Source organism: Ovis canadensis, chromosome 2 (assembly GCF_042477335.2).
Source record: "Ovis canadensis isolate MfBH-ARS-UI-01 breed Bighorn chromosome 2, ARS-UI_OviCan_v2, whole genome shotgun sequence".
Lineage (NCBI taxonomy): Eukaryota > Metazoa > Chordata > Mammalia > Artiodactyla > Bovidae > Ovis > Ovis canadensis.
Window position 1 is genome coordinate 148,543,888 of NC_091246.1, and position 15,580 is coordinate 148,559,467.

At 35.7% G+C, this 15,580-nt stretch overlaps 1 protein-coding gene across 1 annotated transcript in view; it reads left to right on the plus strand.

The window, feature by feature from the left end:
* The window catches only part of SCN7A (sodium voltage-gated channel alpha subunit 7), an 84,678-nt gene extending 69,511 nt beyond the window's left edge, over positions 1-15,167 (plus strand). The window contains exons 19-25 of the mRNA XM_069574299.1: positions 912-1,019; positions 4,616-4,894; positions 5,914-5,967; positions 6,714-6,851; positions 8,398-8,502; positions 8,816-9,086; positions 12,188-15,167. Of these exons, the coding sequence (XP_069430400.1) occupies positions 912-1,019; positions 4,616-4,894; positions 5,914-5,967; positions 6,714-6,851; positions 8,398-8,502; positions 8,816-9,086; positions 12,188-13,254 (2,022 nt within the window). The 3' untranslated portion in view covers positions 13,255-15,167. The remainder of the gene's footprint in view (positions 1-911; positions 1,020-4,615; positions 4,895-5,913; positions 5,968-6,713; positions 6,852-8,397; positions 8,503-8,815; positions 9,087-12,187) is intronic.
* Positions 15,168-15,580: the final 413 nt, after the last annotated feature.

A 15,580-nucleotide genomic window follows, 5' to 3' on the forward strand; every position in this document is an offset into this window, starting at 1 on the left:
AATAAGCTCCATTAAGCCAAAATATTTTATCAATTTTGTTCTCTCCTTACCCTATATGCCTAGAACCTAGGCAGTCCATAAATAATGACTTACAATATCTGACCTTTGTCTTCTAAATTAATTCTTGAAAATTAACCTTCTATTTCAATGATACCACGTTATACTTGCAACCCACCTTCCTGTTTCTTGGTTATCGTTCTTTGGTATCTGCACTCTCCCATCTGTATATAAATGATATCCTTACTTTGAAGCCCACTTTGAGCCTCTTCAGTATAGGTTAAAAGAGAATAATTTTTTTCATTTATGTTACTTTGAAAATATAGAAAAATGAAGGTACAACAAAATTAATCGCAACTATACCACCTTGCCCAATCAGCATTCATTTTTATTAGTATTGAATCATATTTATGCATGTATGTTTACTTTTAAAAAATCACCTTAGAATCCTTATTTTTTGTAATTACTATTTGAACTTAACAATATTCATTTCCTCCTTGATGCCTTTTCTCTGAAATCCTATTTTGCATATCGTCTTAACTATATATATATATTTGGATTCATATGAAAACATATTCTAAATTCTGTTTTAAAGAATATACTATGTACTATTACTATATTGCAAATAATCATGAAACTGATTCTTAATCTAATTTTAAAATAAAAATGATGTAAATATTAATCTTTGACCATAAAGAATCTCAAATACACAAATTTTTGTCTCAATAACATTTATTATTCTTACCAAAAAATACTTTTGAATTTTTTAAAATAGTTTTTAAATAGCTTTGGAATACTTTTAAAAATTTTAGTAGGCTTTGACTGTAATTTTCTGTAATAAATGTTCATTTACAGGTTGTTTTGATTAAATCTAAAATTAAATTCTATTCAATTTTTTATTTATATATATCCAGGTGTTCTGTCTTAGTTTAATAGGCAAATCTCGGGAAGAACTAAAACCACTTGTTTCCATTAAATTCCTTCGGGCACTCAGAGTTCTATCTCAATTTGAAAAAATGAAGGTAAGAGAAAAGTTTCTAATCTAAACTAGAGGTTTTTATTTGAGATTAATAAATATCCATAAATTAATAATCTTTGTTGTCTTCTCATTTGTGTCTTTATTAATACAAAAGCCAAATTTCCAATGAACATTCAGTTTAGTGATAGAAAGATTTAATAGAGTATCCTAGGGCTATAAACTACACATAGCCTATTAAAACATGGGCTGTGGGTGAAGGTAATGGGGAGATGTTGATCAAAGGATCCAAAACTTTCACATATAAAATTGATAAGGTCTGGGGAATTTAGTATACAGTACCATGACTACAGTTAGTAGTACTACATTATATACTTGAAACTTTCTAAGGGAGTACAACTTGAATGTTTTTCACCATTTATCCCAAAAGGTAACTTTGTGAGGTGATAGATGTGTTAATTAGTGTGATTGTGGGAGTCATTTCACATCATCTTGTACATCTTAAACTTACACAATTTTTGTAAATTATGCCTAAAGTAAAATACATATACACATATATATATACTAACACACACAAATTAGATAATAAATGTAACTAAAATAACATTTTTTATTTTAGTTTAGACCACCTGACCTGCCTCTTGAGAAATCTGTATGCAGGTCAGGAAGCAACAGTTAGAATTGGACATGGAACAACAGACTGGTTCCAAATAGGAAAAAGACTACGTCAAGGCTGTATATTGTCACCCTGCTTATTTAACTTATATGCAGAGTACATCATGAGAAATGCTGGGCTAGATGAAGCACAAGCTGGAATCAAGATTGCCAGGAGAAATATCAGTAACCTCCGATATGCAAATGACACCACCCTTAGGCAGAAAGTGAAGAAGAACTAAAGAGCCTCTTGATGAAAGTGAATAAGGAGAGTGAAAAAGTTGACTTAAAGCTCAACATTCAGAAAATGAAGATCATGGCATCCGGTCCCAACACTTCATGGGAAATAGATGGGGAAACAGTGGAAACCGTGTCAGACTTTATTTTTTAGGGCTCCAAAATCACTACAGATGGTGACTGCAGCCATGAAATTAAAAGATGCTTACTCCTTGGAAGGAAAGTTATGACCAACCTAGATAGAAAATTCAAAAGCAGAGACATTACTTTGCCAACAAAGGTCTGTCTAGTCAAGGCGATGGTTTTTCCAGTAGTCATGTATAGATGTGAGAGTTGGACCATAGAAAAGGCTGAGCACCAGAGAATTGATGCTTTTGAACTGTGGTGTTGGAGAAGACTCTTGAGAGTCCCTTGGACTACAAGGAGATCTAACCAGTCCATCCTAAAGGAAATCAGTCTTGAATATTCATTGGAAGGACTGAGGCTGAGGCTGAAACTCCAATACTTTGGCCACCAGACACGAAGATCTGACTCACTTGAAAAGACCCTGATGCTGGGAAAGATTGAAGGCAAGAGGAGAAGTGGACAACAGAGGATGAGATGGCTGGATGGCATCACCAACTCAATGGACATGAGTTTGAGTAAACTCCGGGAGTTGGTAATGGACAGGGAGGCCTGGCATGCTGCAGTCCATGGGGTCTCAAAGAGTCAGACACGACTGAGCGACTGAACTGAACTGAAAGTGAAATATATATATATATATATATTAACACACACAAATTAGATAATAAATGTAGCTAAAATAACATTTTTAATTTTAAAAACATTCCAACATACTGTGTGTTTTTTTCTAATCAATTTAGATGCATAGAATGGAAAAGAGAGTTTCAAAATCAGCAAATTGTCTTCCCTCAATTTATAGAAACACAGGCAATTTTAGCAAGTGATTTGCTAGGAAAAGTGCCTCTGTCAGAAATCAAGTCCTGTACTATTTGATGCCATACATTAATTAGAATGGCAATGAGATAGTAGCCATGGATAATTTGAGATCAGATAAATAATTATGTTTAGGTCAGAGTCAGATCCAGATCTTAATCCTCATCTCATCCTCTGGAAGTTCTGTAGTTGAATTAATTCTGAAGATATATTATGAGTGTATAAGGAAGGTACATGATTATGAAATTAAAGTTTTATGTATTTAATAAGCTTCAGGTCTTCAGGTGCTCTTATTACTTAAATATTTATTTCAACCATATATCTTTCTTTTATTCTTAACATTTGTGTATATTTTCTAATAGACTTGTTTTCATCAGAGGCATCAGCATATCCTTGAAAATATCTAGTTGTCCACAAAGGATCCGTGACTTAAAGTTTTAGAAATGAAGCTAAATGTAATTAGAAGTACAATTAAATGTAAAAATATTAATTCAAGGACAGAAATCTATAAAAAGAAAGTACAGACAAATGGCTACACTTTCAGTAATGGCTGATAGAAGGGATGATAGGAAAGAGAAGGGTGCCTTGAGGTAGGGGGAAAAGAGAGAAGGAAGGGGGGCTGTGGAAAGGGAGTCAAGTGTAATGATAAAGGAAAGAGAAAGAGAAAGCAAAGACAGAGAATATTGCATTGAGTATAGCCACTGGTTTACATTTGCATAAGAGCTTTAGTCCGTCTAGTCAAGACTATGGTTTTTCCTGTGGTCATGTATAGATGTGAGAGTTGGACTGTGAAGAAGGCTGAGCGCCGAAGAATTGATGCTTTTGAACTGTGGTGTTGGAGAAGACTCTTGAGAGTCCCTTGGACTGCAAGGAGATCCAACCAGTCCATTCTGAAGGAGATCAGCCCTGGGATTTCTTTGGAAAGAATGATGCTAAAGCTGAAGCTCCAGTACTTTGGCCACCTCATGCGAAGTGTTGCCTCATTGGAAAAGACTCTGATGCTGGGAAGGATTGGGGGCAGGAGGAAAAGGGGACGACCGAGGATGAGATGGCTGGATGGCATCACGGACTCGATGGACGTGAGTCTGTGTGAACTCCGGGAGATGGTGATGGACAGGGAGGCCTGGCGTGCTGTGATTCATGGGGTCACAAAGAGTCGGACACAACTGAGCGACTGAACTGAACTGAACTGAAGAGCTTTAGTGAAATGATAGGAATAAAATTCTGAATATAATAATTAAGGAATAAAGGGACCTGAGAAAATGGAGACAGTGATTATAGATGATTGCTGCTTATTTAAGTATAGGCAGTAGATTCATTGCCCAGACTTCCCACTCTGAAGTGGTTCACCAGAGACAGTTGTTCAGAGAGGTCAGTGATTTTTGAGAAGCACAGTGCCCACTCAGTGTTTCTTTAAATAGTCACTTGCCTTGGCTTCACTGATCTACAGTCTTCTCATCTTCCTCTTAATTTCCCTCCACTGTGTAGGTTAATAATCCCTGAAGTTAGGATCCCCAGGACTTAGGCCTAGGTTCTTTTCACTCTCATTTTATGTGCTTTCTAAATAATCTCATACATTTACACAGGTTCACTTGTTTTGCTTATTTCTGGTACAGTATAAGAGATGGAGAAACATGTTAATCAGTGAAATAATTATTTATTTGAGTATTTATGCTAATCAGCTCCATTGTATTTTAATAATTTTTAGTGCAAAATTATTTCAATATGATATTACATTAGTAAATATTCCCAATTTGATTAAAATACTTTCACATTTCTTACTGAAAGTTTATATGTTTGTCTTTTATATGCCAGGTGGTAGTGAGCGCTTTGATTAAAACAACTTTACCCACATTGAGTGTGTTTCTGGTCTGCCTTATGATCTGGCTGGCTTTTGGCATCATAGGAGTTCACTTATTTGCTGGCAAATTCTATGAGTGCATTGACCCAACAAGTGGAGAAAGGTTTCCTCTATCTGAAGTCATGAACAGAAGTCAATGTGAAACCCTTGTATTTAATGAATCCATGCCATGGGAGAATGCAAAACTAAATTTTGATAATGTTGGAATCAGTTTTCTTTCACTGCTTCAAGTAGTAAGTACATGTTTGAAGTTTTGAATTATGTTTATTCATGTTGTAGGTGAACATAAAGGACAAAATGTGGATCTTAATAAAGTTAGTTTTAACTTATCTTAGCAATTGTTAGTAGATATAGGTTATGGGACATAGTATACTAAGCTCATTTAGAAAGGCAAAAGTGAAAGTCCTTGCTCTGTTGGAAAAAAGAAATGGAGATAAAGGTAGAAGTAGGTTAACAGAAGAAATGACGTGTATTGACCAAACCTATTACCTCCTCCACTGATCAGACAATAGGTACACAATTTTTGATCCAACTCAGGTTACTGCTGTTTTGTTTCTACTCAGTGCTTTGAAGAATGACTCTTCAGTCCGCCAGCATCTAGCATCTTTCCTGTCTTACCTCCCTCATAGTAAAGCACACATATAGCAATTACAAGTAACTATGACACTTAGTTGGAGAAAGCAGTGGCACCCCACTCCAGTACTCTTGCCTGGAAAATTCCATGGATAGAGGAGCTTGGTAGGCTGCAGTCCATGGGGTCGCTGAGTCAGACACGACTGAGTGACTTGATTTTCACTTTTCACTTTCATGCATTGGAGAAGGAAACGGCAACCACTCCAGTATTCTTGCCTAGAGAATCCCAGGGATGGGGGAGCCTGGTGAGCTGCCGTCTATGGGGTCGCACAGAGTCGGACACGACTGAAGCGACTTAGCAGCAGCAGCAGCAGCATGACACTTAGGCAGCATGTAGTTATTTACCATTTATCCATCTATCTAACCAGCTCTCTCTTTTTATTTATACTGTCTTAAAATATTTTAAGTTACTACAAATAAACTACATAGCTTTAAATAGTGTTTAATAGACTATAAATGTAATAATGAAAGTGGTAAAGATCTCATTTACACAGTATTTTGAAGTGTGATTGACCCTACTAATGAAATGTTTTACTGTATTAATAACATTGACATTTAATTTTTATTTGCCTCAAAGTGTAAGATTTCCATAAGAATTAAATACATGCCATTTTTACAGGCAACATTTAATGGATGGATCACTATTATGAATTCAGCAGTTGATTCTACTGATGTAAGTACGGTACAATCCTAGAACCATCCTTAAGGTTGGCTAAGTCATTTTTGCAATTCAAGGACAGGACACAAGCAATAATTGAGTAATTAACATGGTAATAGCAAATGCTTGTGCTAGACAGAAAGTTCATTTCAGATTGAATATTTCATGAACAATGAACTCCTTCCAGAATTATATACAATGGTTGAAGCCCAATAGGCACATTTGAAGATTATCATAACAATGATTAAACCAATGCAATAAACTTTAAAATTCAAATAAAAGCAGTGCTATCTCTTCACCAAAGACCAAAGAGGAAATACTGCCTCAAGTAGCAATGTTGGATGTTCTTGTCCTAAAGTGTTTTCTAAATCTTACGTTTTAAAAAGTCAGTGTCAATATTTTGCTATTTTCTCACTTTTTCATGTATTTGATTTTAAAAAACATATTTTTTCAGAGCAGTTTTAGATCTACAACATTGAGAGGGAGTTACAGAGATTTCCCATATACCCTTATCCTCACAAATGCATAGCCTCCTCATTATTGATATCACTCACCACAATGTTATATTTTTTACCAAAGATAAACCTACACTAACACACCATGATCACCCAAAATTCACTCAGTGTTGTGCATTCTATGGGTTTGGACAAATGTATAATAACATATACCCTTAGTTATAAGGGTATCATATAGAATATTTTCACTGACCTAAAAATCCTCTGTGCTCTGCCTTATTTTGCTTATTTTTTAAAAATTTTTAGGTAGATATGCAACCTCATTTTGAAAACAACATCTATATGTATTGTTACTTTATTGACTTTATTATCATTGGATTATTGCTTCCTCTGAGTATGTTGATTGGTGCTATTGTTGCCAATTTCCACAAGCATAAAGTAAAGATAAGTATAAATATGCTTTCTCAATCAATGCCCAATGGGGGGAAATGTCTTGCTTCAAATAATTGGTTTTAGATTCAGCTTAATAGCATTTTTATCTGGTACTTATCTTTAAAAAATTATTTATGTTCCTGCAGATTGAATATTACTAAAATCTTTATCTTTACGTTATTTTCTATGTTCAAATAAGTACAGACAAGTTTAAACATTAAACTTTACAACTGTTTCCACGTATGTGTTTGTAAATCATGACATGCTGAAAAAGCAGTGTTTTCTATCTGCACAAATATGGGAAGATGTTCAAGAAAAACAAACCACACTTTTTTATTCTTTGATGTACTCAAAGTGGTTCAAAATTGTACCCAGCAGAGACATCTTTGTCAGTTGAAATGACTTTTTCTGCTAAAAGTAGAGGGTCATAAATCCTAACTAGGTGACCTAAATAGGAGTTCCTTGGAACAAATAAGAAAATTCAGAGGCAGAATTGAAAAACCCGTGTTCAGTGTCATCTCCACACAAAGACTCCCTTCAGGGCTTCTTTAATACAAATGCCTCAAATGTCATGTAAATCCACTTATTTTAACCTTAGGGATCTACTTTCTATTAAGTGTAGAAATGCCTTCTAGTGCATCAAAGAAAAGAATAGTTTAATCTTGAAATTTTGTGTTTAGCAAAGTCATCAATGTGGTGTAGAATCTGGTAAACAAATCATTCTGAGTCTGCACTAATTAGATAGGATTAGAGTAATTAGATGGGCTTAGAGAGACTGAAGCTAGTTAGCATGCAAGCATGCAGAAGGATCATTGGACTGTATGCTTCAGCTTCTTAAGGATTTCAGCCCAATGGAATAACATCCTAGGATTTGCCCAGGGGCTTCAAATTGGTGAACCCCGTCAATTTAAGTGACTCAGTCCTGACATGGGCAGTAACAATTCCTAACTCCTAGATTAACACATTAAATGTTCACCTCTTATTCACTTTGCTTTTTCTATATAAGATACTGAAATTAACACTAGAAACACAAAAATGAATAATTCCTAGAAGGTATTATGTAGGGGTAAGCACTAGGTGCTTTTGGAATAATAATGAAAATATATCTTCTGATAGTATTTGGTAAAGTAAGTAACCTGTGAAAGTATAAAAATAAGTATACAATTCTATTTTTTCTTGATTATTGAAAGGTACAAATCAAGTTCAGCTTTTGAGGTTAACTCTTCTTAGTAACCTTTCCAGATATCCTCTGCTGTTTCTCTTTTGTCTCTAACAAGAGGTAGGTCCCAGTAACTAAAAAGTTAAAATAGGATTGACTACCCACAGCAAAATGCATCAAAATATAATTGAATATCAATCTTTTCCAGTGTATACTCTGTATTTTGTATGGATTTTTGTGCAGAGAGTCAGACATGTTTAAACATTATATAGTTCACTGCAGTTAAGCATTCTTTAGAGGATTAAATCAATAATTGCCAAGCTTCAGAAAGTGCATGTTAATATAAGGTGAAATGTGGATTAAATATGATTTTAATATCTTTTTCTTTCATTGCTTTACCAGGGAGGCTCAAATATCTTTATAACAGTCAAACAGAAGAAACAGTACCGTGCGCTGAAGAAGCTGATGTATGAAGACTCTCAAAAACCAGTACCTCTCCCAGAAGTAAAGAAACATCTAGATTTTTTTACCTTTCTGAAAAAGTTTCCTTTATATTTTCTCTATTACAAATGAAGATGTGTTTTTAAAATTCTTAACAGCAAATGCTTTTGACATAATTTTTTAAAGGTGTTCCTTGACACAGCTTTTGATGGTCTTTTTGTTTATTTGCTTTACTATATGCTGTAATTATAGTTTGGTAACATCTTTGTCTTCACGAATTCTACTGTTTATGCTGGGAGGGAAGTTGTAAATCTAAAGACGATGTGTATAAATATCTTACTAATAAGAATATTACACCTTTTTCCTTTATACACAGAACAAGTTCCAAAGATTCATCTTTGACTTGGTAACAAGTCGAGTTTTTAATATCATCATTATGACTCTTATATGTTTCCAAGCAATAACCATTATGATACAAAGTGATGAACAGAGCCCAAAAATCGACACTGCTCTATTTTGGATTAACTCAGTTTACGTTGGGCTATATACTGGAGAATGTGTACTAAAGCTCATCGTTTTCCATTGTAACTATTTCACCAGTGGATGGAACATTTTTGACTTCATGGTGGTTGTTTTCTCTATTACAGGTAAGATTTTGTTTAGTCAGATTTTCATTAGTAATTGTATTAATTCAGTCAGCCTCTTATAGTAATCGTCTTCTGAGGTATAGTCTCTTAATAAACACAACAGGTGAGAGACTCTTTATTTCCAGCAGGAATGCCTGCAAAAAGTGAAAGTGTTAGTCCATCTGGGACACCAGGAAAGCCCCAACTTCCCCTAAGGAATACTGGAGTGGGTGGTCATTCCTATCTCCCAGGGATCTTCCTGACCCAGGGATCAAACTCCCACATTGCGGACAGATTCTTTACCGTCTGAGTCACCAGGGAATGCCTTACATTTTTGCATTTACACATGTACATATGCCTGACAGATATATAACATACTCAAAAATACTGTCTGAGTTAATACATAGACTTTATTACACAGTCTATTACCACAGTCTTTATTATCACGTGGTAAATGCTTAATTATCCCTTCAGTATATCACATACATTATTCAAGATGACACTAGTCGGACCTTTATGTTTTAGTGTGACAGAACCTTTCAGACTCATTGCTTTCTTTCCTCTAATCTGTAAAATTGTTTACTACTTTCACAACACTAGAGTTTTAGGCTTTTATGAATTGGTCACAAGTTTTCTCTTACTCTGGAGATCTCAGTCCTTTATTTAACAAATATATTTGATTATCCTCTTTGAGAATAGATATTATGCAATATGCAAAGAATGCAGTAGCAAATGAGGTAGGCATAATTCCTGTATATACATAGTCTATAATCTATCAAAGGATACAGATAATTAAATAGTACATTTTAATGTGCTATTAAGGTGTTGGTAAGGGAAGAAGCACAGGGTGCCACAGCAGCGCAACAAAGTGAGATGCACACAATCAGTAAGTAGAGGTCAGAGAAAGCTTCACAGAAGAGGCAGAAAACTAAATGGAGACCCGCTGGTTAAGCAGGTAGCCAAGAATCTGGGATAAAAGTGTTCTAGGCTGAAAAGGCTTACTGTCTGCCTCCCATAAGACACATACTAGAATGTTATCTCCATAAGACTGTGGACAGTACTTCAGAGTTACTGTCAAGTCCTATTCTATGCAGTCAGTAGTGAAAATGTGGATAAACGTTCTGCCCAGTTGTGCCTGCAGAAAATTAACTCGTTCAGCTGGTAATTGAGGCAGTGCAAGCAGCACTGATAGTTGCAAGAAGCTTCCTAGAAAAGTACATGAAGTCAGGAGAGAGCTGAAAGGAGGGAAACGGTGGAAAATGAAAGTAAGGAGCCCTGTAGGTTGAAATGAGAGTAATTGAATCAGACATCTAGAAGGAGAGGAAGTTGCAATCTGAGACAAAATGTTTAAATTTGAGATCTCAGAAGGTCAGCTATCCTGGGTTCAGAACATACTGATGCTGCTGCTAAGTCGCTTCAGTCATGTCTGATTCTGTGCGACCCCATAGATGGCAGTCTACCAGGCTCCCCCGTCCCTGGGATTCTCCAGGCAAGAATACTGGAGTGGGTTGCCATTTCCTTCTCCAGTGCATGAAAGTGAAAAGTGAAAGTGAAGTCGCTCAGTCGTGTCCAACTCTTAGCAACCCCATGGACTGCAGCCCACCAGGCTCCTCCATCCATGGGATTTTCCAGTCAAGAGTACTGGAGTGGGGTGCCATTGCCTTCTCTGGGACATACTGATAGATAGATATAACTAAAGTAAAATGATGGACAGTATTAAAGTTAACAAAGCCAAAGATTGAAAGACTAGCCCTTCAATGGACTGTTGATGGCAGGTGCTGGGGTGGAAAGGACAACAGTGAGCCGTGTACTAAAGTCTGCAATGAATATGAATGAGGGGGAATGAACAGATCATAGAGCTAAGGAATGGTAGGAGATGGTATAGCTGAATGGCATGATACACAAACTGTCAAAATTTTTGTCTTTATAAAATTAATGTAAAGGAGAAGTATCTGGAAATCACATTAGAAAGATGGAAAGATGCTTGCTCGTTCCATCTTTCTACACTGAGAAATGTTGAGTGGGAAAGAATGAGCTGTCTGTGCTTGAGGGGAAGTAGTGTCCTCAAGATAGAGACAATTTTCTTCACTTCCTTTCTTACCTAAAATCTTAGTGAACAGGGAGTAAAGATGTGTTTACAATTAAAGAGGGAAACCTCCTGCATAATGTAAGAGTTTGGAAGATTGAAGAGAAATGAAATTTTGAGTCAGAGTAGAAGGTTCACTAAAGCGCTGTGGAGAGGGGGATATATGTAAGATATAACATCAGAGAGAATGCCATCCTTGCCAGTAACAGATTAACAGAAATGTGAGACACGATCCTGCCAGATTCAGCAAATACACCGTCTCATTTAGAAGCTGCATAGGGTTTTCCCCTTCTCCATCTTTTCAACTCAGAATGAACCACACTGTCTCCAGTACTTCCAGAGAACATTCCTTATGTTTGTTTATGGTAATTATAATTTCACCTTGTCTTACAGTTATATGTCTCACTCTCATAGTTCTCTTCTCACCGCAGTAAGAAAAAAAAATTCTAGACCGAGACTTGTTTATTCACATTTAAAGTTCCTAAGGGTCCATATGGTATTTATGAAGTCAATAAACCAAATTATAATCTATGAATCTGAATGCAAAGTATTTTTTCAATTATATTTATCAACTAGGTCTTTCTGCTTTGCGTGATAATTCGTTTAAATGTCTACCTCTACCGTCTATATGATATGGTCTTTGAGGATAGAGGTCATGTCATTTATCTTTGCATATTTTCATGGTACCTTTATTAGGTATCCAGTAAAAGTTGGTTTGAACTAAATTGCTGGATCTAACTGCAATCAGAAAAAAAAAAATATGACTACTTCTGTCCTACATATGGATACATGCCATCTGTGACTCCAGAAGTATCTGATCCCTAATACCCTGGAAATGATGGTAGAAATAATTCTCATCCAAATTTGTTAGATGCTGAACATTGCCACTATTAGTATTTGCTAAGCCAAACTTTAAATGTGCCAAATGTTATAGGGGAAGGATCAATTATCTGAACATATAGAAAAAAACAAATGTAAAATAATTTATATTCCCCTAAATAATTGTATTTCCTGCTTTATTTTTTCCTACACCAAGGACTATTTCTGCCTCTGATGGTAGGATATTACCTTGTATCTCCTTCTCTTGTGCAACTGATACTTCTCTCACGGATCATCCACATTCTGCATCCTGAGAAAGGACTAAAGCTGTTCCATAATCTGCTGCTTCCTTTGATGCTGTCCCTCCCCGCCTTGTTGAACATCAGTCTTCTCATCTTCCTGATCATGTTTATCTACGCCATCTTTGGAATGTACAATTTTGCCTATGTTAAAAAGGAAGCTGGAATTGATGATATGTCCAACTTTGAAACCTTTGGCAGCAGTATGCTCTGTCTTTTCCGAGTTACAATATTTGCTGGTTGGGATGGGATGCTCAATGCAATTTTCAATAGTAAATGGTCTGACTGTGATCCTGATAAAATTAACCCTGGGACTCAGGTTAGAGGAGACTGTGGCAATCCCTTTCTTGGCATTATTTATTTTGTCAGTTACATCCTCTTAACTAGGCTGATCATTGTAAACATGTACATTGTTGTTGTCATGGAGTTTTTAAATATTGCTTCTAAAAAAAAAGCCAAGACATTGAGTGAGGAAGATTTCAGGAAATTCTTTCAGGTATGGAAGAGGTTCGATCCTGATAGAACCCAGTATATAGACTCTAGCAAGCTTTCAGACTTTGCAGCTGCTCTTGATCCTCCTCTTTTCATGGCAAAACCAAACAAGGGCCAGCTTGTTTCCATGGATCTTCCCATGGCTGTTGGAGACAGAATTCATTGCCTTGACGTCTTACTTGCTTTAACAAAGAGAGTTTTGGGTAAAGATCTGAGCATGGAGAAAGTTCTTTCAGAGATGGAATCAGGATTTACATTAGCTAACACTTTTAAGATCACATATGAGCCAATTACAACTACTCTGAAACGAAAACAAGAGGTGGTCTCAGCAACCATCATTCAGCGTGCTTATAAAAGTTACCGTTTGAGGCAAAATGACAAAAATACTTCAGATACTCATATGATAGATGGTGACAGGGAAGTTCAAGCTATCAAAGAAGATTCCTATATTGATAAAGCTGAGGGAGTGTCAATAATTCAAAGCCCAATATAATCCCTCTTACTTCCTTTTCACCTTTTTTACATGTCCCCCAAATGTTAAAAGTTTCAGAAAGTAAAGATTTCACCTAATAATCAACTGTTTATAACCCATGAAAGATTAACTTGTGCTCACAAGATCCCATGTCCAACTTACATTTACCCCTAAATATTCAATCTAACCAAGACAACCCCTTAATATTACTGAAGAGTTAAATTAGGTTAAAAGTGTTGTTTAATATTCCAATACTTGGTTTCTCTATATGGCTTATATCGTGTGTACTTGTTCTAGAGGAAGAAAGAGATAATGGCAGAAATTACTAGGAAAAGGAACTTCCTTATATGTTTTATGTCTGCTTTAACTTAATGAGATTAAAGTCACCACTAATAGGACTTAATTCCAAATAAACAAGTACTTTCTTAAAGTGGGATGGTGTTTTAAAAAATAATACAGTGCTGCAGGCCATTGAATCATAAACTAGCCTAGACAGATACCAGTCAGGGGAAGGGAAAATGCAGTTCTTAGAAGTGCCTTTGAGATCAATCAGAGAGACTCTTGGGCTGCTGATCCAAACCATTTTGGAAAAATATTGATTAGAGCCCAGATTTTGTTTTTTATTGTTTTGGTTTTATTTTACATTTGGTCTGGGAGTTAGTTATTTCACTGCTCTTGGGTTCCCAGTTTCTCATCTCTTTGGCCAGTTTCAGTTAAGGACCAACTCTTTTAAGATAACGTGTTCCTGAAACATAAAGAAAACTAAATTTATGGCCTACATTTTCAATTTTTTCTCATTTCTCCTTGGAAAATAGTAGTCACTTTAACTACTTTTCACGGCACTTCATTTTTTTATATATATAACTTTAAGAAAGAAATGAATCACTAAAACCATGTGGACTCTGAACTAGGAGATCAAAATGTGAGTTTGTTAGTGGTAGTGTTTTATAACATTAGTGTATGCAAGTTAATTTTCCCTTTCTCATTTATTTTTCCAAATTTTTTGTCTTTTTTAACTTCATCACCTACATAATACTCTGTAAAATACTTTCTGTTTGAAAAACTTTTAAATCCTAAGCATTAATTTTCATTAGTAAAATTAATTTTAAAGATACGCACAAATAGTTTTTTTCATGTAATAAAATTTAGTCACAGGCATCTCTATAGTTTGGGATTCTGATATTTACTCCATTGTCTTAAGACTGATTTCTTTGTGCCTACAAAGTGCTAAAGGATTCAAAAAGAAAATATGTACACTGTTGACTTAATGACAAGTTTTAAATATGTTGTATGGCATTCAATATTACTTAAATATCGGTAATTATATTTTATTATGCATGCATGATCTTGATTGAGCCTTAACTATTATAATCTATTTCTGCTCCTCAGAAATGTATTAACCTGACCAAGATGCCTTTGGGGGATTCCCTAAGCAAATGCAATTTCAGGGTTCTGTTTCTTACTCTAAGTGTTCCTTCCCTCTCTCCTCCCATTCTCCATCATGCGATGGGGACCAGTGAGGAGTCAGTGTTAATTTGGTGACATGGCAACAGATGGTGCTTTGTTTAAGCTTTTCAGTTTTGTATTTCTTGGAAAAGCTTTATTGTGGAAACTGCTTCAGATACTTAAACTGAATCTTAACTTGCTTCTGTAAGATCCATAAAGACTATGAACTGATTTTGGTTTGAAAGTTATGTCTTTAATTATAAATCATGTTTGCCACCAATCTTCCGAAAACTATGTAAAGAATTATTTTTAGCAAATCTTACAATATTGTACTTTTTAGATATTAAAGAAAACAGTGAATACTACTTGTTAACTATGTAAGCTTTGGTTCTTTTTCTTTGGTAAATTAGTTTGGCAACTTTGTATTTTAAGAACTGTTTAAGATGAGCTGTAAATTAAAGCTTATTCATTCAGACTTTACCCGAAAATATGGAAAATAGCATCTCATTTTCTTTTTGTGCTAAAATTCTGATAGCATGGACTGTCTCATATATACCATCAAACCAGTCTGTTCACGTTTCCAGGTAATGTGCATTCATACATGCTAAGTCATGTCGTACTCTGTGCAACCCTATGGATTGTAGCCTGCCAGGTTCCTCTGTCCTTGGGATTCTCCAGGCAAGAATACTGGAGTGGGTCGCCATGCCCTTCTCCAGGGGATCTTCTCAACCCAGGGATCTTACCCATGTCTCCTACATTGGTACATGGGTGTTTTATCATTAGCTTTACCTGGGAAGCCCTTCCAAGTAGCATTCAGTTCAGTTCAGATGCTAAGTCATGTCTGACCATGTGCAACCCCATGGACTGAAGCATGCCAGGCTTCCCTGTCCATCACCAACTC